Source organism: Poecilia reticulata, linkage group LG3 (genome assembly GCF_000633615.1).
Source record: "Poecilia reticulata strain Guanapo linkage group LG3, Guppy_female_1.0+MT, whole genome shotgun sequence".
Classification (NCBI taxonomy): Eukaryota; Metazoa; Chordata; class Actinopteri; order Cyprinodontiformes; family Poeciliidae; genus Poecilia; species Poecilia reticulata.
The window spans coordinates 23,252,619-23,273,929 of record NC_024333.1 but is presented as its reverse complement, the minus strand read 5'-3'; the positions used below and the strand labels follow the sequence as shown (position 1 = coordinate 23,273,929).

The 21,311-nt window shown below is 37.3% G+C and overlaps 1 protein-coding gene across 1 annotated transcript; it reads left to right on the top strand.

The window, feature by feature from the left end:
- The first annotated feature begins 3,486 nt into the window (after positions 1 to 3,486).
- Positions 3,487 to 18,411, top strand: LOC103462696 (ubiquitin-conjugating enzyme E2 Q2-like). Its single transcript, XM_008405633.2, has 13 exons — positions 3,487 to 4,174; positions 4,571 to 4,675; positions 7,607 to 7,732; positions 9,398 to 9,451; positions 9,753 to 9,893; positions 10,330 to 10,414; positions 11,842 to 11,902; positions 11,987 to 12,077; positions 12,173 to 12,231; positions 12,365 to 12,413; positions 12,568 to 12,663; positions 14,277 to 14,343; positions 15,432 to 18,411. Exons 1-13 carry the CDS (start codon positions 4,016 to 4,018, stop codon positions 15,461 to 15,463), a joined length of 1,125 nt encoding a protein of 374 aa, XP_008403855.1. The 5' UTR covers positions 3,487 to 4,015; the 3' UTR covers positions 15,464 to 18,411.
- The last annotated feature ends 2,900 nt before the right edge of the window (positions 18,412 to 21,311 follow it).

Sequence of the window (21,311 nt, the reverse complement as noted above, 5' to 3'; positions counted from 1 at the left end):
CATGATAATTCCCAACACCATTGAACACAATTTTACTATTTCATTACTTTAATATTTCAATGCATCATTGTAATGTAATCAAGTCTTGTATTTATGCAACAAAACAGCCAAGTGTCCGTGTCAGCGCATAGGAATAACCTCTCAGTGCCTGAYGTAACAAGTAGCAGAATAAGTTAATAGAATTAGGAAGGATGTTATACCACTGCTAMCTTTGGTAACATGACGTCCTAACAGTAGAAGACTCATYGACTCGTCAATATGTAATCAATACAGGATCACTGGTCTCTCTTCAGATTGGATATTATTGATTGAGTCAGCAACTGAGAAGCTAAATTTACTTCAATAATCATATTTTAGATCAGCACGTAAAAAAACTAATCTTCTTGTTATGTTTATGAAACAATATTGTCTTGTATAAATAATCCTCCTCCTTGAGCTTTTGTAACATTTTGTCAAATTACAGCAACAAATGTAATTGTATTTTGGAGGTTTTACAAGGTGGACTAAAATAAGGTGGGGCATAGTTATAATGTTAAGATAKAATTAATAATACAATATAATAATAATAACCCAATATACTGATTTATTATTGTTACAGTTTAAAGATTTGATAGATTTCAATAAGAAAGCAATWTTTTTGACTTTGTTCCTATTCTACATTTTCAGTTTCCTAAGCTACGTTTTGATCCTTCAGCACCAGCTTCATTTTTGCTGACCACAGACCTCTGAAATGAATGATTATGTTTGCCAGACTGGAACCTTGACCTTTCCAAAGGAGCCATTACATTAACAAATCACTTGACAGCATTCAACTCTGCAAAACATTAAAGTAGGTTGTGAGAGTTTATCGCATCCAGATGAAATTTTCTACACTGTGACTTTATCGGTCAGCATCAGCGGTAATAAATGCTGAAATTTACAAGCATCAGCTGGCTTTTCAGAGAAAAAAAGACTTTAGGTCAAAGAAGAAAGAATCCTGTTCTTAGTTTATTGCTGGTCAGCCCTGCTTACGTCACGTCTTGTTCTGTAGCTCTAGGACCACACACTTTATTGACTTTGGAAAAGTGGGTCAAGCACTTYCAATTATTTTCAATTTAACCCTCTAAAACCTCCTAATAGGTGRTTCCTGATCTCGAGTGAGAGTGCATACCCTTTGAGGTACCTAAATGCGGGCAGGGAACCAATCATGGTGGGCCCGCAGCCTCAAAGAGTGAACCCACAAAACCTAATAAATGTGTTAGTTTTGAAGGGGTATGTTTTTTTTTTTTGTCAAAGAAAGAAAAACGCCTGCCTCAGTATAGATTATCTAGACACAGTTATCTAACCTGCTTAACCATAAAATGTTTACCAGTACTTGGATACATGCACACATTTAACCTGAGTGTTAAATAGACACCTAGAATAACAACTGAAGAAATTTTATTTCTTTTKGCAACCATTTTTCCAGACATTGAGCCAACACTGCACCCTACTGGGCATCAAGTAGTACTGCCAAAATATTACGTTTTTTYTCAGTAATAGGCTGAAGTAAACATTTTAAAAGGTATCATGCCTCTTTGTAAAGTAATCCCTCTGAGCTATCCACAATGTTGTATCAGCACAGTGCCRTATCATTGTTCCATAAATCCTCCAAAATATCTAACTGAAGRAAAAGGACCATTCTGTTAAGTTTGTTAAATCAGTTGTCTTGTCTGAAGTCAGTTTGTGGAGATAACATATACAAGCAGAAASSACAGATATTCTTGCTCCCAGTGTATTCAACAGGCCTTTCTTGGGGATAATGAAGCATCCCCAGGTCAGAAGGGATATCATGCCCCTCTGCATAGTTTCTGACTCATCCTGTTAGGTGTCCCTGAAATCAGACTCTGATACAGCCTAAATATTTAAACTACCTAAACTAACACTCTGCAGGTAAATCYTGCAGAGTGTATGAGTCATTGCTCATACAGAAGGAAGATTTCAGTGCACTGGTCAGATATATTTGCACATTGGGTGAGAGGTGGGATACACCCTGAGCAGAAGTTTGGAGTGTCCAATTAATATAATATTGTACTGCAGGAAAAAAAAGGGAATACCCAGGGAGAAYCCACGTGGACACAGGAGAATATGCAAATTCCATGTTGCAAGGCCTTGACTGAGAATGTGCCCAGAGCATATTCATGTAAAGTTGAGTGGGAGGAAAAAATGTGACAGAAATAGGTACAAAGCAGCAGGGACAACATTAGACTCRGGAAAAATATGAACCAAAGCTGATTCAAAAGTTCTAAAAACTTTTTTTTCAGATTAAAGTAAATGATAGATGTTGTTTAGGAATCTGGGTCCCAAAGTCAGGAGGACAAGCAGAAATGCACAGAATGCAAGGTGCTTGATGTTCAGTATGAAGTTTGCACAGTTAGTGATGATTTGGGGAGCTATGGCAGCTTCTAGTGTTTTTTGTGATTGTATTAGATATAGTATTTCCAGCAGGCCTTAGCACTTGCCCACCAAAGAATCTGAATAATTCTAATTCACAATATTTCAGCATGATGGCCTCTTTGACTTCCTTTTGACCTCTTTCTTTTCCATCTCCACCCTCCATTCTTTTCCATCTCCATCTCCAACAAAGAAATGTTGTTCTTATCATTACTATTTGCCCTTTGTTCTTGAGTGAGTCAAGGGTAACTGTTGGCAAAACTTGTCCTAGACACCCTCACTTGATGCAACTTTTTGGTTGCTGAGATACTAAAGCTTACAGAAAATAGTGGAGACATTGTGAAAAACTATTAAAGTCAATTAAATTAAAGTCATACTATGCAATTTCTATGTTAAATATTGGTCTTAATTTCTGCTAAACTGAATCAACAGCTAGAAGCCATTATCACCAACATTAAATACTTGAAATTCACAATTTATTCAGTAAATTAGAATATGCATTCCAATAAGCTTGTTTGTTAGATTAAAAGCACCTTTTGAAAATAAGTTTAAAGCAGGTAGGCTGTTAAACTTATTTTTCCCACATTTCTGTATWAAAAATATGTCTTTATATATCTGGTCTAGTGTGATATTCTAATCTTAAATGTTGCGTTTTTATAAGCTGTACAACTAATCCATGTGATTCACTTAAGGAACTGGGTAACTGAAATAATGTAATCTTATTTACTGGATGGCTGTGTAAATCACTTTTGTGTATGATTTTATATATAAATAAGACTTTAACTTTTTAAAAATAAAAGTTAMAAAATAAACGTTTGAATATATGCTAGGTTTCTGAGATGGATCCTGGCATTTACTGTAAATGTGATATTTAGAAATAAATATTTTTTTAAAAAACATAAGGTGGAACAAAATAACGAGCAATAAAAAAATTMTCTCCGTAGAAGGTAGATCCACATCACTTTACATTTTTAAAAATGTTCAGCCACATGATACTCTGCCTTGAACTTTGATTTTTTTTTTTAACACTTTAATAATTGTGAACGTGTAGAATTGTGGGATTCTGCAGGAACGGGGAGATTGCCAAACGCCATCTTTAAACCCCACTAGAGGCCAGCTACAGTTGCACGGGGATAAAAAACACTGTTCTTATAGCAGGATATTGACTCAGATTGTKGAGATAGTCTCGTTATTTCCTGGTCCAGTGAACTTTAAAGAGCTGCCCCACAGGATTGTAAGAAGACGGTCACGGGACAGCGCAGGAGCCTTAAAATGTTGTTAACGTAGCCAGAGAACAACAATAGACGGAAAGACAACAACAACGCTAGCAGTTTGCTAAGCACTGCGCTGTTTTCAAACGCTAACTAGGGGCTAGCTAGTGTTAGCTAATTCATTAGAAAATTTGTTCGACTACGCTATAATTTATTCGGACGGAGGCTGTAGCTGATTGTGGATATCCTGATACACCTACCGGTTGAGTCAGCTGTTATCTGGCTCATTTACGACCTCTTTCTGCCTAAGTTTCTATTGTAGCGCCAGCTAGCTAAAAGCTAAGTCCTGACTTCTCGCCCTCCCCAGCGGCCCAGCCGGAGATGTGTGGAAGATGTCGGTGTCGGGGCTGAAGGCCGAGCTGAAGTTTTTGGAGTCCATTTTTGATCCAAACCACGAACGGTTCAGGATAATTGATTGGAAGCCCGACGAACTGAGCTGCCAGTTTAATGTGACTGGAGAAAAGTTGCTAATTATCCACTGTAACATTACGGTAAGTAGTCAAGAACTTGTGTGTTGGAGTTTAGCTTGAATTGCACTTCCCTTGTTGATAGTTAGCGACCAAACGTCATGTTGTTAACCTCCTAAACCAAGTAGACAACTGCATTTAGAATCATAAAATCTGAATGTATATGGGACCGGTGTTTTTCGTTATACACCTGCGTGGACGTGAGCTAAAGGGTCTGTTTAAATTATTAAATTAGCCGTTCAGCGTTTTGGAAGCAATCCTAGCATCCGGCTAACGATGCAACATTCGAGTGTCGTCTCTGATAAACATTAATATTGTTCTTTATATTTTATTTGTATGTCATGTACTGTTAAAAATATATGATTATAAATTTTATCTATGTGGGTGTCTTAAATATGTCGTGTCGCTCATTTTTTTCAGGAATCATATCCATCTACGCCACCAATATGGTTTGTGGACTCTGACGACCCGAGCTTGGCACAAGTTTTAGAGAGGCTGGAAGATGTGAGAAAAGGGAGCACCCTGGTAGGTTAAATTCACTTGCCTATTTCAACATGTTTTTTTTCCGTAACGCTTAAGAGAAGTCATGATGCGACTGCTGCTCGTCACGAAGAGGGGTGWCCAAAGAGCTGCCATCCCAAATATTGACAGCGTAGCGTTATCAAGCAGAATGTTGATGAATCTCGCTGAGTACATCGTAATGGTTGTCCTTTAAATCATTGTGACTTAAGTAAATAGGTTGAGTTACAAATGATCYRTCTTTTCAATGTTTYCCTGGTATTCCTGAAGAATATGGCATAATGTTACTACACTTTGCACTTTGATTTATCTGAACTGCTGCACTGAGCAAGTGTTGTCAATACTGCTTTTCAGTAGAAGAAATACCAGACCAACTGTCTTTTGGGCGTCATTAACGCATAAAACGGCAATGTTGTGACAAAATGTTGATACAGATGCTGATRTCTTTTATTCACCACTTTGAATATTTGAAACTTTGGTGACTGTGCCGCAGACATTGGTGGGTGAAATTGAGCAGTCTACCACATGTGCCTTCATGCTATTGGATGTCTACACATACATGTTGGTAGATAATAATTTAAAGTTATATTCTGCTCATAACCATAAAGTAAGGAAATGTTATGCAACTCTATTAAAGCAATATCCAGCATCTCATAGGTGTACTGTTTGGACCGTAATGCATCATATGTCATAAGACATTAGGGGTCAGTTAGAAATTAGACCAACAATGTAAATGGGGTGTAACATAATTGTCAAATTTGACATTTTTGAAATATATCACCATTATTTATCAAAATACTGAACAAAAACAAAAATGAAGTGATTTACAATGTTAATTGCATTAGTTTTGTAGGAGAGTGAAATAACCAGGAGCCATAATACACAYGTCATTCTCCTTTACAAATCTCAGTCACTGTGATATTGTGCTGAAATGCACAAGCTTATATTTTTAACACTGAACCGGTGGAGACACTTCCCCATTTAATCTTTACATACAATGTGCATACTTCAACTAAATAGATGTGACTGTGTAAGCAAAAACAACAAACTGCAACTTCACCCACTGTGACTCACACATCCACCTTTCAATAAGAGAAAATAATCTGTTATTTAAAGGTCTCAGTTTTGCAGTGGCAAACAAAACAAAAGCATTAAGATTGAAGGAAAAAAATGACAAACGCAATCACCTCCGTAAGTTCAAAGCAAAATATTGCTGCGGAGGAAAAGTAAAAATAGTTGGATTACAAACGGGAGGTATAAAAATACATCCGTTGCAGTAAACGCTACTTGGAACATGATTCTCCTCACTTTCAGGAGAGCAGTCCAATAAAAGCTGACTCTGAAAAACGTTTTGTTTTTGATCGGGTTACAATAGGTAGGCCTTCCCACAGCACACCACCAGTCGGTCTAATGCATCTACTTTAGGCATCGGTGAATTTATTAAGACTACAAAAAGAGAGAGAAATCTGTCATTTCTTCCTCTGTCTAATTTCTGTGTAGGGCTATGTGATTTGTTATCATTTACCTAAATGTTGTGTAAATGTGTTTTTCTATTGTTGCCAGTTTTGAGCTACTGTAGATGTATGTCAGATAAAGAGGAAGTCTGTTTTTTGAGAGTTGATAAGATCTGCTTTTTTCTGTGTACACAGATGTCTTGGTGGTGCTATTTTTTGAGTGCACCAATTTGCAAAGACATGGTAGCTGGCTAACCATTAAGAGTTAAGACTTAGCATGCTGTCTAACTACACAGTTTCAGTGTCACTTTACTGGCCGTGGTAAATGGGAGATTTTCTGAACAACTTAATGGAATTGTGATTTTTTTTTAATTTAAACATTTTAATTTGATTTGATTTAATTTGATCTTTTTGTACACTCCTTACATTTACTTTCTTGTGTTGTCCTAAAATGACATGTGCATAAGGTTTAAATAAAATGGTATGCATCTGTAGTGTGATCCTCGGACTCCATTGATGCTTTTAAAAAGCAACTTAAGAAATAATTTTTTTTATGAAATAATTTTCCACTAGTCCCATGGTTGCTGTGACAGATTATAATGTATTTATGTTTATGTAATGTATAACTGTATTTTTCACTGTGAAGCACTTTGTGACTGCTGTCTGAGAAAGGTGCTGTATAAATAAAAGTTACTTACTTATATTCATGAGAGCGCATGCAAGGACACGGCAACCTCTCAAGAGATTGGTAAAAGCAGTTATGAGTTTTTAGGTCATTCCGGAAGTCATTTTTGCATAATCTACAGCACCGAGTTATTTCTTAACTTCAGTGTGATGCAGGAACAAAATGCTGAGGTCCTGTGTGGCTGTTCTGTTTGCTCCTTTGCAGATTTGATCATTTCTGACTTTTTTTGGTTGGTACATACGTCCCAACTATACATCAGTTTATGCCAGTCGGCAGGATGTTTTTCATCCACTTGGACAGCAGAAAGTTTAAAGTGATGTTCAATATTCTGTACATTATTGACAGTCAGTTTGGATAGCATTAACTTTGTTTGAGTATAGATTTCTGATGACATCACCTGGATGAGGGAAAGCATCAGGATTGTGCCCTTTCCAAATAAACTGAATCGAACAGCAAAACGCTCATCACATGCTGCATCTCATTGTGCTACTCCAGCTGCTACTTGGCAGATGAGAGGGCCTGGAAGAGGATACTGAGGGAAACTAAAAGGTTATTGGAGTGTTCCTGCACCCTGTTCAGGATGTTTCAGTGCCATTGCAGGAACAGCGAACACTGTCCAAAACTCTCCACACCCTCTCAATAAACTTTTTCAGTTGCTGATAACAGGGAAAAGGTACTGCAGCATCAACAGTTGAAGCACCAGACAGCAGGACAAGCTGTGAACATGCTGTTAGGATGTGTATGTTCCATCATAAATGAACTAAACCAATGTCTCGTCATTGTGGTTTTCCTCTYTAGCTTTTGCAGCAGTTAAAAAAGCTGATTTGTGACCTTTGTCGGTTGTACAACCTTCCTCAACATCCTGATGTGGAGATGCTAGACCAGCCTCTGCCTGCAGGACCTGTGGGACAACAAGACCGAAAGGTAAAGAGRACCAGTTCATGCTGGAACAAAATGGTGGTTATAGATGGTAAATCTTTCTTGCTAAGCATCCCAAGTTCCTGTTTCAGAGTAGAGTTTAGATTTTTATAAACTAATGAAATTAAATTACAGTTTAAACTGCATTGGTTCAAGCAATATTTATAAACTGTCTTTTTGTTGTCTATTAACCACTGTGTCTCAGACTAACCACTTTAGACACCATCAGTCATTGAAAGTAAAGTATAAGTATTTCAGCCACACAAAAAAACAACAAAAAAAACAGATGTTAAACGTAGCTGTACTTTGCACTCATAATTGCACAGGAGTGTCCTTTTAAGATGTTTCAGGTAATGCTAAGTAAGTAAATTTTTAGCCTTGGTTTCAGAATGGGCTGATTTGTCTAAGTTGCTAACCTCTTATCAGATTTATCAACATTGTGGTTCTGGACAGAAATATCAAAGTATTGTAAGACTTTGAAGTTGAAGCAGTTTGACCTGGTTTATATAGCATCAATGCAACATTCGAACCAAGACCCAACCAACCCAATCCAGAACAGTTTACTGCCAGATCTGTATGGTCAACAAATCACCTAAACACATTTAATAAAATGTCTTCTCAAAAAGCAGATCCCAACAACAGAAAAGACAAATTCACTGAGATTTTTCAATTTGGCAAGTGTTAAAAAGTCGGTCTCCAGTAAACCACAGTGAGAGACTTTATCCACAAATTAAGAAAACATGAAATAGTGGTGAATATTACCAGGAGTGTCTAGCCTTCCAAATCTTCTCAGAGAGGATTGATGACTCATCCAGGAGGTCATAAAACAGCCCAAAACTGCATTTAAAGCATAGCAGATCTCTGTCAAAATCACCGTGTCAGTGGAATTAATGTGTTTTACATCTGCCTTAGAGGAGTTCAGAAAAATAATGTCATTTTGGAAGTTAAACATGGTGAGAATTTCAAGACTTAAGCTCAAATACACCTGGATTATGTAACGGGATAATATTCTAAAACACATCAGCAAGCTCACTTTTGAGTGGCTAAAAATAAATGAATAAATGAAGGCCTTATAATGGCCTATTCAAAGTCTGGACTTGATCTATATGTTTTGACCTTAAATGGGCCGTTTAAGTTAAAATGGGACTGAATTGGTACAGCTATGTAAAAAGTAGTGAGCCAAAATGACTTCACAGTAAAGATTCCCATTGGGCCAGGATTTTTTATTTTACTTATTAAATGAAATGGAAAAAAAAAAACATCCTGAGTCAAACATTGAAGCATTGACAAAAATAAAAAAAACACATCTATAAAAGTGTAAATACCCAGACCCAGTCTTGTACTTCGAGTCTTAAATATGTCAACACCTTTTAAAACTCACTTGAGCTTGAAACGAGATGGCAAAATCACTTGAGAAAAGATATTTGGCCTAAATGTTCCCTTATGTTTTCTTTAAAAGAGGTGTGTTTATGCAGGGAAGAGGTAATAAAATTATGTAAAGTTTTATTGGGGGGGGGGAATAAGATACTGTTGCCTTTTTGCTCTTGTCAATGCTGCTCTATGTTTGTGTTCCCGAGGGGCTTCTCTGTAAAATACATTAGATGGACTCGTCCGTTGTCTCACAGACTAATACGGTTTCAGTGAAACAAACTCTTGTTTGTGTGTGTGTAGCATGGGACAGAGGAGGTCACATCTGAAGAGGAAGAGGAGGAAGAGATGGGGGAAGTAAGTTATTAACTTTGGCCTAAACATGGTGCCTGGTCTCTTTGCTGAGTTCATTGCTGAAAATGATTTATTTTGACCTATTAGAAGTTGTACTAATGCTGTTTGTTTTCCCTGTTCTTCCTACACACACACACAACTGTAATGATCTGTAATAAAATGTCTTAATTTGTTTATACTCAAACATTGTTGTAAACAACAAAGTTTTATTTCATAAGGAGGAATTCCTTCTGCCTTGATCATAAATCTTTGTTTTATATGTGTATGTTTTAAAATGCCTAAAATATTACAAATAATTTATCAGGACATTGAGGACCTGGATCACTATGAAATGAAAGAGGAGGAGCCTGTTGATGGGAAGAAATCCGAGGACGATGGCATTGAGAAAGAAAATCTGGCAATCCTTGAGAAGATCCGAAAGAACCAGAGACAAGACCACCTAAACGTCAGTTTTTAAAAAAAATTGACTGTCGTTTGTAACATTTCAGATCAATTTCACAGAACATTTAAAAGTGGGTTGACATGAGTAGTTTTATATTATATTTTATTATATTTTTGTTTTTCCTTTATCCCTGCTTCTTAAGGTAGCAGAAAACTTATAAAAGGTGTTGTATTTACTTTAGAATGGGGTCAGTTTTTGAATAAGCCCTTTAAACCATTAAAGTATGTCAAAATAAAACACAACCTCATAGCCATAAAATCAAAATTATCTTGTTATGCTTATTTGGCTTCAATGAATGAATGTTTTGTAATTTTCTGAAACATTCTCTTAGCTTACTGCTGTCGAAAACACGCAGACTATCACACAAGTGCAGCTTATGTCAGCTGATGTTGGGACACAAATTCCAGAAGTAAATTACAGTTTGTCTTCAATTTTGCAGGGAGCTGTATCTGGTTCAGTGCAAGCCTCTGACCGCCTGATGAAGGAACTTCGAGAAATTTATCGGTCTCAGAGTTATAAGACTGGTATGTACATAAAACCAAGCTTTTGTTTTGTTGAAAGGAAATGCTACAAATACACAGAAATCCCACAGACGATGGTGTCTTCTCTTTTTGACAATTAAGCTGCTTTACCTCAAGTATTTTGCTGAGAGGATTGTAATGATTTCATGGTCAAATGAAGAATGTTGCAATAATTTTCTTTTTTTTCTTTCATAACTCTGTCGACGCCATCTGAGCTTCCTTAATTGGTAGAAAAGTGTTAGCTTTGAAAAGTGAATTTTGAGATTATTTTTAATGTTACTATAAACACAATCTTAGGCTTTGCCTTTGTTTTCTATTAATAGCCATGCATTGTCATTTCCCCTTTTCCTTTTTAACTCTGTTCAGGTTTGTTTCCATCATAATAAGAATGATTTAGACCAAAGAAAGTGATCTCAAGGCAACCAAAAGTTCCCAAAGATAGATGGGAGTAATCAGATAGACATAATATCTGTTCCTGTTCAGACCAGCATTGCTGTTCTGTGTCAGTGTGTTCCTTCGACCACTCATCAAAATAGCCTACTTTATAGTGGAGAGCCATAAAGTTATTGTGCACGTGTGACTTTCCTCCAATTACTCATTTTACCCAAGAGGATGATGCAGCAGTGTATAGCTGAAATTATTTCAAGTACACAATCTGTCATATCCCTAAGTCCATTTTGTTCAGGTAGTTGCTGTACAAACACATTTTATTTGGCCCTAAAAATTCACCTAATGCGATGCTCCTGTTGGATGAAAGGGGAATTAACATACTGTAACACTTGAACACACTCCTTCACTTGGCTTGGACATGTAGGAAAGAAAAGTTGAGGTTGCTGACCGAAGTGGTTTAACAAAGTGAGAGTGGTTGTTGACATGACTCCATCTGTGGCGATCAGCACATAACTACCACATGAACAGACACAGGGCAGACAAAATGTGCAAACCACAGTAAAAATATGTTTTTAACTGATAAAATTTGTGCTCACAAACAAACAGCTGTGCTGCATCTGTGATCTGGCTGCTGACTCCCTGGCCAAGACGTCCGACACATTCTCCACCTGGATCATATTTGTAGCAAAATTGCTCACGCCATCTCTTTTTTTTTTTTTTTTCTTTTCTTTGTTGCTAATACACGGTCACATCCATTTGACATCTTGCATTAAAAAGGTATTTCTATACATAAAATGGCTTGTGTCCTTTGTACAACAATAGGCATCGGACACTGCAGACCCAGGTGACATTTCTTATAGCATTTCACTTTGACATGCTTTTCTATTGTCAAAATAAAATTGCTTTTTGAAAAGATCTTTTTGTCATTTTAGTGGGAAAGTGGAGATTAAAAAATTTTAAATATTTTGCAATGGGGCATGATTAAGGACTTCATTCTAATTTTGGATTGACTGCTTATTAATTATGTTTTCCATTTGCAGGGATTTATTCAGTTGAGCTTGTCAATGACAGCCTGTACGAGTGGCACGTTAAACTGAGAACGTAAGTAGCTAGTGGTATTTTGTCTTTTTGTTTTGCCTGATTCAACATTAGCATTGTCTAATTGTTGTATTTAATGTCTAATAGGGTGGATCCAGATAGCCCTTTACACAGTGATTTACAAGTCTTAAAGGAGAAGGAAGGAATGGACTACATTTTATTAAACTTCTCATATAAAGTGAGTCAGACGTATTTTAAGTAAAGGGCAATATTTAAAATGTTAGAGTCTTGGCAGTCTGTTGATGCAATCATTTGTCCTGGTCTCCTTTACAGGATAATTTCCCCTTTGATCCACCTTTTGTCCGAGTAGTTTCCCCTGTGCTTTCCGGAGGGTAAGTACTGTACTGCTGTTTGTTGAACTCTTTCTAATTTCATCCACTGCTATTTTATAGCATCAGTCTTTGGCCCTTCATTAGTTCACTACGTAGTTCATTAGTTTATAAGTAATAAATCTGCTTCCCTCAGTTACGTTCTTGGAGGAGGCGCTCTTTGCATGGAACTTCTCACCAAGCAGGTATGCTTAAAAATATATTAACTATATTTTATTTAAGCCATGGAATATGTGATGTGACCTGTTATTGTCTTGGATTGTTTTTCCTGCATAATGTTCAATGTACATCTGTTCACTTTTCTAAATGGATCCAATTGTCCTTGTCTCCTTATTGCAGGGTTGGAGCAGTGCCTATTCCATTGAGTCTGTCATCATGCAGATCAATGCCACTTTAGTCAAAGGAAAAGCCAGAGTGCAGTTTGGAGCCAACAAAGTGAGTCATGATGGTTTAATGTCAAAGTTAGGTTTCTATTGGCCTTACAGACAACACTTCTCTTTTCATTTTGATCATTAAACTTTTTTTTGTCATATTTTATTAAGCACAGTTCAAAACATCAGTTCAGCAAGTATGAAGAGGAAGTGAAGAACAATTATATAACCTAAATTACTTTGACAGTCATATCTATAAAATTGGAGTCAGTGAAATGTCTTGTCTGTTTATTTAAGATCAAAGTGAAAACACAATTCAACACATCGTCAGCTGTGAGGAGAAAACAACAGATTTGTATCACATCTAGGGTGCAAATAATTTTTAACCAGATAAAAAGAAATTTCAGTAAGCTTTTTTTCAAAGTTTGTCAACATTTCATTTAATAATCTGAACTAAAGCCTTAAATACAAGAGTCTCTCTACTATGTCACAAATTACATTTACTGTATTTTCCGCACTATAAGGCGCACCTTTAATGAATGGTCTATTTTAAAACTTATTTTGTATATAAGGCATTATAAGGCACATAGAATAGACGCTACAGTTAGGGTTGCCACCCACACAGGACGTGATTTGTTCCGTACTATTCAAATGTGGATGTGTAATAATAAAGAAGTGGTCCCAGAATACTTTATATAGTAGGCTGCCCCAGTCATTGTTTCACTCACGGTGTTGGTGTTGCGATATTGTGCCCAACTGCTTTCTGGGTAACACAGACCAACCGACACGCTGCCGCCGCAGACTGTCTCTCTAGGTTGGCGAGGAGAGCCTTCCGCGACTGGGCCGGGGCGTGGCCGGATGATGGTCACCCTTCTCCATTCGCGCACAGCATGTTTGTGGAGAACGTGGTGCTAAATGACCTGCAGACGACCTGATTATTAGGTCTGTAAGTAGATAGGTCAGTCGAACTTTATTAACAAACCAGCGTTCTGACAACTATCCCAGCATGCACTGCGCGCTTCTTCTACGGGCGAAAATGAAGTCGGCGGCAGCTTACCGTAGTTGCTAGACCTGTTGTGGCTCAATATTGGTCCATATATAAGGCGCACCGGATTATAAGGTGCACTGTCAGCTTTTGAGGAAATTGAAGGTTTTTACGTGCGCCTTATAGTGCGGAAAATACGGTAGTTAAATTTGTGTTTGCCTATTTGTTTCACATTTGGCACTAAACCTTGCCTGTAAATGTGCAAAAAAATTCCTTTTAAACCTGCTTATTCGAGATCTCTCCGTCATTCTGCTCTTTATATGGTAACACTGGGAGTGACGTTAGTTGATATTAGCTGGTTATCTGTTCAACAAGCCAGTCGAGTAAGATAAAAGTATGTTATTGGAGGGAGTAATAAATTTTTTTTTTATTCATTTAGATCTCAAATTTAATTTATGATGGTCTTAAAAAGTTATATAACCTGACAAAAACACTCAAGTCGTTATTTTTAGGAACTTATTTCCTCCAAATACAAATATTGGTCCAAAAATGTTCAATTTTCAGATCTTTGAAGTTTTTTTGTTGTTTTTTTTTGAGAACTCATAAGACTAATCTTTTGTTTTGCCCTGTCATTATGACACAGTCTTGCTGTTTACGTCTAACTTCATCTTTATTTTCATCTCTTCCTAYAGAACCAGTACAATCTTGCCAGAGCACAACAGTCCTACAAATCCCTGGTTCAGATTCATGAAAAGAATGGTGAGTTTGTCAGTTCCCAGTTTTTTTGTTTTAAAAAAACTGTGTGCTAAAATCAAATTTTAGATATTACTTACTTTCATATAGACATTAATAGGTTAGTAATATAGCTCTTTGTATATGTTTTAAAACAACAGTTTAAACTGTAAATATGTGCATGTGAATGATGCAGAATTTTAAAGGCAGATATGAATGACATGTTATGTTTAGGTGTTAAATTTCTGGATGCATTCATACAAACTACCTGGACTATTTGAGTGCTGTAAAGTGTTTGAACTGGGAACATATTGTGCAGTGTAGATCAGTGGTAACTTGATAGAAATGCTGCATCAGGCATTTTTTATTTCATTGTGGTGTTTTCTGGAGCCCCAAACAACAAACAGCTGTTATAGCAGCTGCTCTAATAGTTAAAGGAATTTATTGCATAGTTCATAAATTACTTTGTTACAAAGTCTAAACATCCAATTAGGCAAGGATGTGGCAAGGAATTAGTTATTTTTCTGTTTGTTTGATTTTTGTTGGACTGCTGGTTGACAGTTTAAAATTACCGGCTTCACCTTTCTTAGCTTTAAAACAATGTTCATATATGTCTGATTTTTCATTGTAGTTCAAAATCACACTCTTGAATATCACATAAAATCCCCAAAAAAGCATTGAATTATTTTTGTTTAAAAAAATGTGGAAATGTTTCAAAGTGTACAGACCACTGTCTCCTTCTGTCTTTTACTAAACATTTTGATCTTACCCAGATGTTTTTCATTTTTGTTTAAATTTAGCATTTTTTTGTTTTGATTGAGAAAGGTGAGAATTAATTAAATATTAAATCCAGGAGCACCAGGATAAAAACAAAATGCAGATGACTATGTTTGTTACATCCAACCCTGTAGAGACCATGTTCTTTTCTTACTGGTAAAAAAAAAGTGGGTCAGCACACTTCCTGGGCTGTTTGAATTCTGTCTTTAATCATTTCACTTTTTTAAACTTGTTTTATCAAAAGGCCAAAAACAATGCACTTGCACAACATAGTTTTTATTTAGCTTTTTCGTCTCTGTTCATTTTGTATTGAATTTTTTTTTTTCTTTTACTCGTAGGCTGGTACACACCCCCGAAAGAGGATGGCTAATAGAGACCATTGCCTTTCCTGCACCGGGACCACATGTCTTAGATTATTTTATTTTCTTTGCGACCAATATTGGTTTTACCCTTCAAGTAATGATGTTCTCTCTCAATGACAGTTTAAAATCCAAACCAAATTTCTCATTTATTTTCTAGCCCAAAACAGGCACATAGATACAGGTCTGTTCACCTCCACCCACAGCCGGACGCCAGCTGCTACTGGCATTGACGTTCTCTCCTCAGACGCTCATCTCTAACTGTTTGTCTACTGTTTAATTTTTTTTATTTCATTGCCCACGATTCGGTGGACTAAATATCATGTGAACTTTCCCTCGGTTTTGGCATAGAGCACGTCGAGGTTTGTCTCTGGCTTTTGAGCTCAAAAGGTGTGGCATGGCTTTATCCTCCACTAGTGGCAGTCTGACGCTCCACTTGCCATTCTCTATCTCTCTGGCCTTAAACTGGATGTTAGACTGGCATGCGCCGTTTCCTAATATGATGCAGTGATGGCTGAGAAGGACATCAAGAATGCTGGTGATGGGAAACTCCCCTTGCCTTTGACTTCCAAGGATGACCTCCCTATTATTGTGTTGTTCTTTTTAATCCCAAGAACCCTCTTCCCCTTTTCGGAGGAAAAAAAAAAACGAAGCTTCTCCCAAGTCTAGTTTGCATTCTAAAGCTTAAAGCCCCAAGCAAAGGCAGGACAATACATGGACTTGCGCAGGTTTTGTTGGAGAAACCATTTATGAGGATCAGCATGCTGCTGTCTTTCAAATGTGGAGAAAACCACCAACATTATCACAACCAGCAGCTGGACAACATTGGCGTGCAACTAGACGTGATTATGAGGCAAAGCAGGAGCTCGTTTGGATCAAATCACACTGTAATGTAATTGATTTTAACTCCACTGTAAACATGTAAATTTGTATTTCTGCTAAAGGATTTAATTGTTTATATTGTAATCTTGTGTAGGTCTTTGCTTGAGCAGAGACTGTATTACTGAATACTCTTGACTATAACTTGCAGGGCCATTGCAACCTCTTAAGACCAATTTAAAATAAAGTAACATTATAGATACTTCTGAAGTATCTGAAGGAAGCGAAAGTGCACCAGGTCCTTATACAAGCATAATGACTACTGCAATCCAGATCTTATTTTTGGTAACCCTACCTTTCAGTGGAGCTCTAAATACTACAATGGCTGTTACAATATTGTTGGACAGCTGTCGGTAGCATACCAGAGGTTTAGCCATTCATATCACTCCAACAGGTTGAACCTTTCTACGGCTATGCAGCGGGGACACATTCTGGAGTTTTAACCGAAGCCAATTCTTAAAGCTGGTTCATTTCCTAACTACTTCACCTATTTAACGTCTGAGGTAAAAAGTGACCTTTGCCCTCTGACTTCTCTCTGACCTCAGTGCTGTTTTAAAACGCAGCCGGAGTTCCAGATTCACAGCAATACTCTTCTCCATTATAACATTTTTGCTTCACGCCCGGAAAGATCACCCTGGGGTCTGTTCTGTTTCCAGAATATCTGTTCAGACTTTAATAAATATTTGTTGAGCTTTGCCACAGGAAAAACTTGAGCTCGTCCCATTACCAATTCCCTGGTTTACTATTCATGACCACTCTCGGCGCGGCTGCACACCCTCAGCGTGTTGAGGCTTTGATGTAATATTAACTGGAGCGTTCCAGTTAATGCAGTGACATGTTTTTGTTTGTTTTTTTTTTGTAGGTGTTCTGTTGTGTTGTTACTTGCATTTTTTTTTTAAGTATATCATCCTGATAACCAGCGTAGAAGGCTTAGTTTTGCCATTTCTCGGAGTGAACTCTCATTTATGAATGGGTTTTTGGCTTTCCAGAGTGATGACTAACTCCAGATTGGTTTAAAGTTTAAAGTTTGTTCATGTCCAACTCATCTTAAATTAGTTTTCCTGCAAGATACCTTTTTATATGAAACAAACTACCAGATCATAGGCATGATTGTTAGCTGTTGTAATGTGTTTGTATTGTATTATTCATCCCATTCTGCTTACATTGTTTAGCCCTCCCTTGCATTTTCTGGACAAGCAAACTCAGGAATACATACTGCACACTCAACTTTGCAAACGATTGGTTCAGGCCATCATGGATGGCAAGATTGAATGTCTCGGCCCGTTTTTGTCCCCCCCTGTTATTAAAACCACACCCGTGTTGACATCGTGGTGTGTTTTGCCGATGCATTCCACGCATTGTGATTGAGGCTAGCGATTTCTGATGACGTGATCAGATGTGTGAGGCAGAGATTGCTCCAACCCTGGGCTTGTTGAAGGGTTCAGAGCACATGTACCCTTTCTCTTTGATATTGCTGTTTTTTGCATGTCAGTATAGTAGTGGGTATAATTTCTTCCCCTGCCTCCCCTCGTCTTGGGAAACAGAGTGATTGCTTGGGGTGGTTAATAAGAGACTGGGAATCTAATTTGCTGTGGTTTCCCCCACTGCATCGGTGCACAGGCCCGATGCCGAGACACCTTGGGCTGGTCCGCTCATCCTTCTGGTCTACCTTTAAAGATGCCAGGTTGATTCCCATAAATAACAGCAGCTAAGATTCATGTGCCAGACATCATACATGAAGCTGATTTCTTTTGGAACATTGATGTACTCGAGTGCGGTGCCCTGAACAACAGCTTCTCTCACACCAACCCTTTTCTGACTAATAAGGACTTCTCAGATTAGACGAGTTGCGCGTTGGTCTGAGACCTGAACAAGCCTGATATTGGGCTCTTTACCTTGCATCATTAACTGCGGTGGCCGGGTTATAAAGTTATGCACTGTAAGCATGCTTTGGTTTGTTTTTTTTTGTTAGTTTTTTTTTTGTTTTGTTTTTTTTTTCTGTTGCAAGGGTGATTTTGACAATGTAAAATAATTTGTAAACTTGCATCAAGTTTATGAATAAAGACTTTTATGAAATATACTTGTTTTCACTTTTTTGGGGGGAAATTTTCATTGAACAAAAACAAAAAACAGATTTTAAAAGACATGGAAATGCAGTGGAAATGTAAATGGTTTGATTTATGTTGAATGTGAAAACAAAAGCATTGACTTGCATTTACGTCATGAGCCAGAAAATGTATCCAACAACCAACAGCGTACTGCATTGCTCTAACTTTCGTTTTGCATCTTTGACTGTGTAGCTGAATATTTATCATTAAAAATTAAACATCTGTACTGAGTATAAAATGTAAATATGCTGTTACGCGTCATAAAGACAGCTAATTTTTATCCACTGTCACGTACACAATTGCATCTTTTTGTATTTGTCCAGCTATCCCAGCCAATGAAAACCTAAACTTGTATGTGTCTTCTTTCATAATGTAGAGACTCTTTTCCAAATGAAATGCAGAGTTTACTTTCATCAGAGTTTTGGCCCAGTGAGAGAGTCTGATTTATTTCTTTTTTCTTCAAGCCCTCTTTGACATCTGTTGATCAGGAGGGACATAAAACAAGGAATGTGGTTATCCTGCTGCATGTGTGTCGTTTTCTACCACGTGTTTTCTTTCCACTTAGTTTTCCATTAACAGCTTTGATACAACTCGCTGAAAGTCATCTCAGCAGTCATGATTATTTTTGACCTCGACAGTTCTCCATCAAAGATGATATTTTTCTGGTTTTTTAACAATCTGAACTTGGTTTCAAGATATAATCCAAATGAACAAAATAGAAGCATGACATTTTTATCACTGTATTTTTGACAAAACTTTTCACTTAAAAAAAAAACAAAAAACTTTTTTTCTTTTTTTTTTTATTAGATGCACCAGTAGATGTTGGGAAGTGTTTGCTACATTTCCCAGCATAGAGCTCTGTTTTCCAAATGATTCAGGTATCCAGTCATGCCCAGAGCAGACCACCACAGCTCCTGTGGTGTAGTGTGACCACCACAGCTCCTGTGGTGGTCACACTACTACATTAGTCATGTGGTATGTTTCCTTCTCCTGTGTCACTTTTTGTTAAAGGGTCTATTTTTCATCTTGAGAGAATCTGTGAGTAAAAAAAATTATGATCCATACATATTTTAGTTAATCGAAATTAGTGTATCGTTCAACTTATTGCATTTCCTTACCAAAAACATCTCATTTAAGGATCATTTTATATGTGCTCAGAAATTGTACATGAAGTAAGTTTTTAATTATAATTCCAATAAGAAAACGGTAATTCTGCATGTTTTAATTCTGTATTTTAATAGAATACAACAATTGTTTAATTTCTTTAGCTTTCAAAATATCTATCTAGTTTTGCAGCTTCAGACATGTTACTTTGTTGCAGGAGGGGCAACTAAGTGTCTCTAGGAGTCAAAAATGTTGCTGACACTTTGTGTAGATCAGTGCTTCTCAATTCCAGTCCTCAGGGACCACTGAGGACCACTGAACATGTTTCAGGTGTTTACCTTCTGCCACACATCTGATTTGAATAAGTCAGGCTTCTGCAGCACTTTATTGCATGCAGTCACTTGAATCAGGTGCTCTGGACCCGGGATGCATCTAAAATACGCAGGGCAGTGGTCCCTGAAGACTGCAATTGAAAAACACTGGTCTAGATGATGAACATGTTTGTTTTTAATGTTTTACTGCTTGTGTATGCCATTTGGAGCCACTAGGTGGCGATGGTGCACTCCTGTAACTTCAGGGTATTGTGCTTTTTTTTTTGTTTTTTGTTTTTTCTAAGTTACTCAACATTTAAAAAGTCCAGCAAGTTTGAATCATCTGTCAGCTGCCGTTGATGCTTGATTACAAGAAGGACTGCTGTTCTCGCCCCCTCTAACTCATTTCCCTCAAGATTGAAAGAATGACTAATGAGGTCGAGTCTTTAAATAAGACGCGAAGTAGGACTGTTATTGATGGGATACAGTCTGATACGGACCTGAGTAACTCATACTCATCATTTCAGATGCCATTGGTTGTCAGACGTTCATGGATGTCAAACTTTGTGAATCAATTTAATGAGCAACAATAGAGTGAGTGCGTGTTCAGTCGTGTTGCTGGAACTTGCAAGGCTTTTTGAGATTCAGAAAAACTTAAATGCAAATCATGCTAAAGAAGAAGACTTCAAACTGCCTGACTCACTGATGAAAACCTAAATTTGTCTTTCTTCTGCCAGAGGCAGGTGCCCTGCAGAAGGTGAGATGCGTTCAGAATACATCTCACCATCAGACTGTCACTCTTCTGCTTTCTGATAGTTACGCCATCATATTCAGACACAGACTGCCTGTTTTAGAAGAGCTGCAATTATTTCAGACTTTTTGCTTCACTGATGACCTTGTTGCCAACCTTTCCAATGACCCTAAAGAATGTGTAAAATTGGTCAATATTCTGTGCTGCACACTGTATAGATTTATTTATCTTGATTTTAGCGCTCTGATATTTCTAGATATGTTGCAAATTACTTTTATTCCTCAAAGAAAGAAGGCGTATACTAAAGGAAGAAGCTTTCCTACTAAAGTTCTGTACTAAAGATCTTTTTGCAATTTTTCCAATGTGACGTCACACAGACATAATATGTATCGATTATAAATGGGATGTTGAATTTCCAAAGCACAAACATGTCCTTGTAATGCTTTTGATGTCTTATAGCAGCATCAGGGTTTCTAGCCGTTTATAGCTTTTGAGTGCAGCTGCTACAGTAGTAAGATGGAGCACAGTAATAAAAAACACATTAAAGATGCCTGATGAGGCCTACCCATGATCACGAATTTGTTGTCATGGTAAAGAAGCGAGCAAAGGCACCAACAGGGGAGCAGAAATATCAGGTGAAAAAGGTAGGATGTTGTCGCATTTTATTAGAGATGATGGCTGTGGTGAACGAAGGCTCCATAAAATG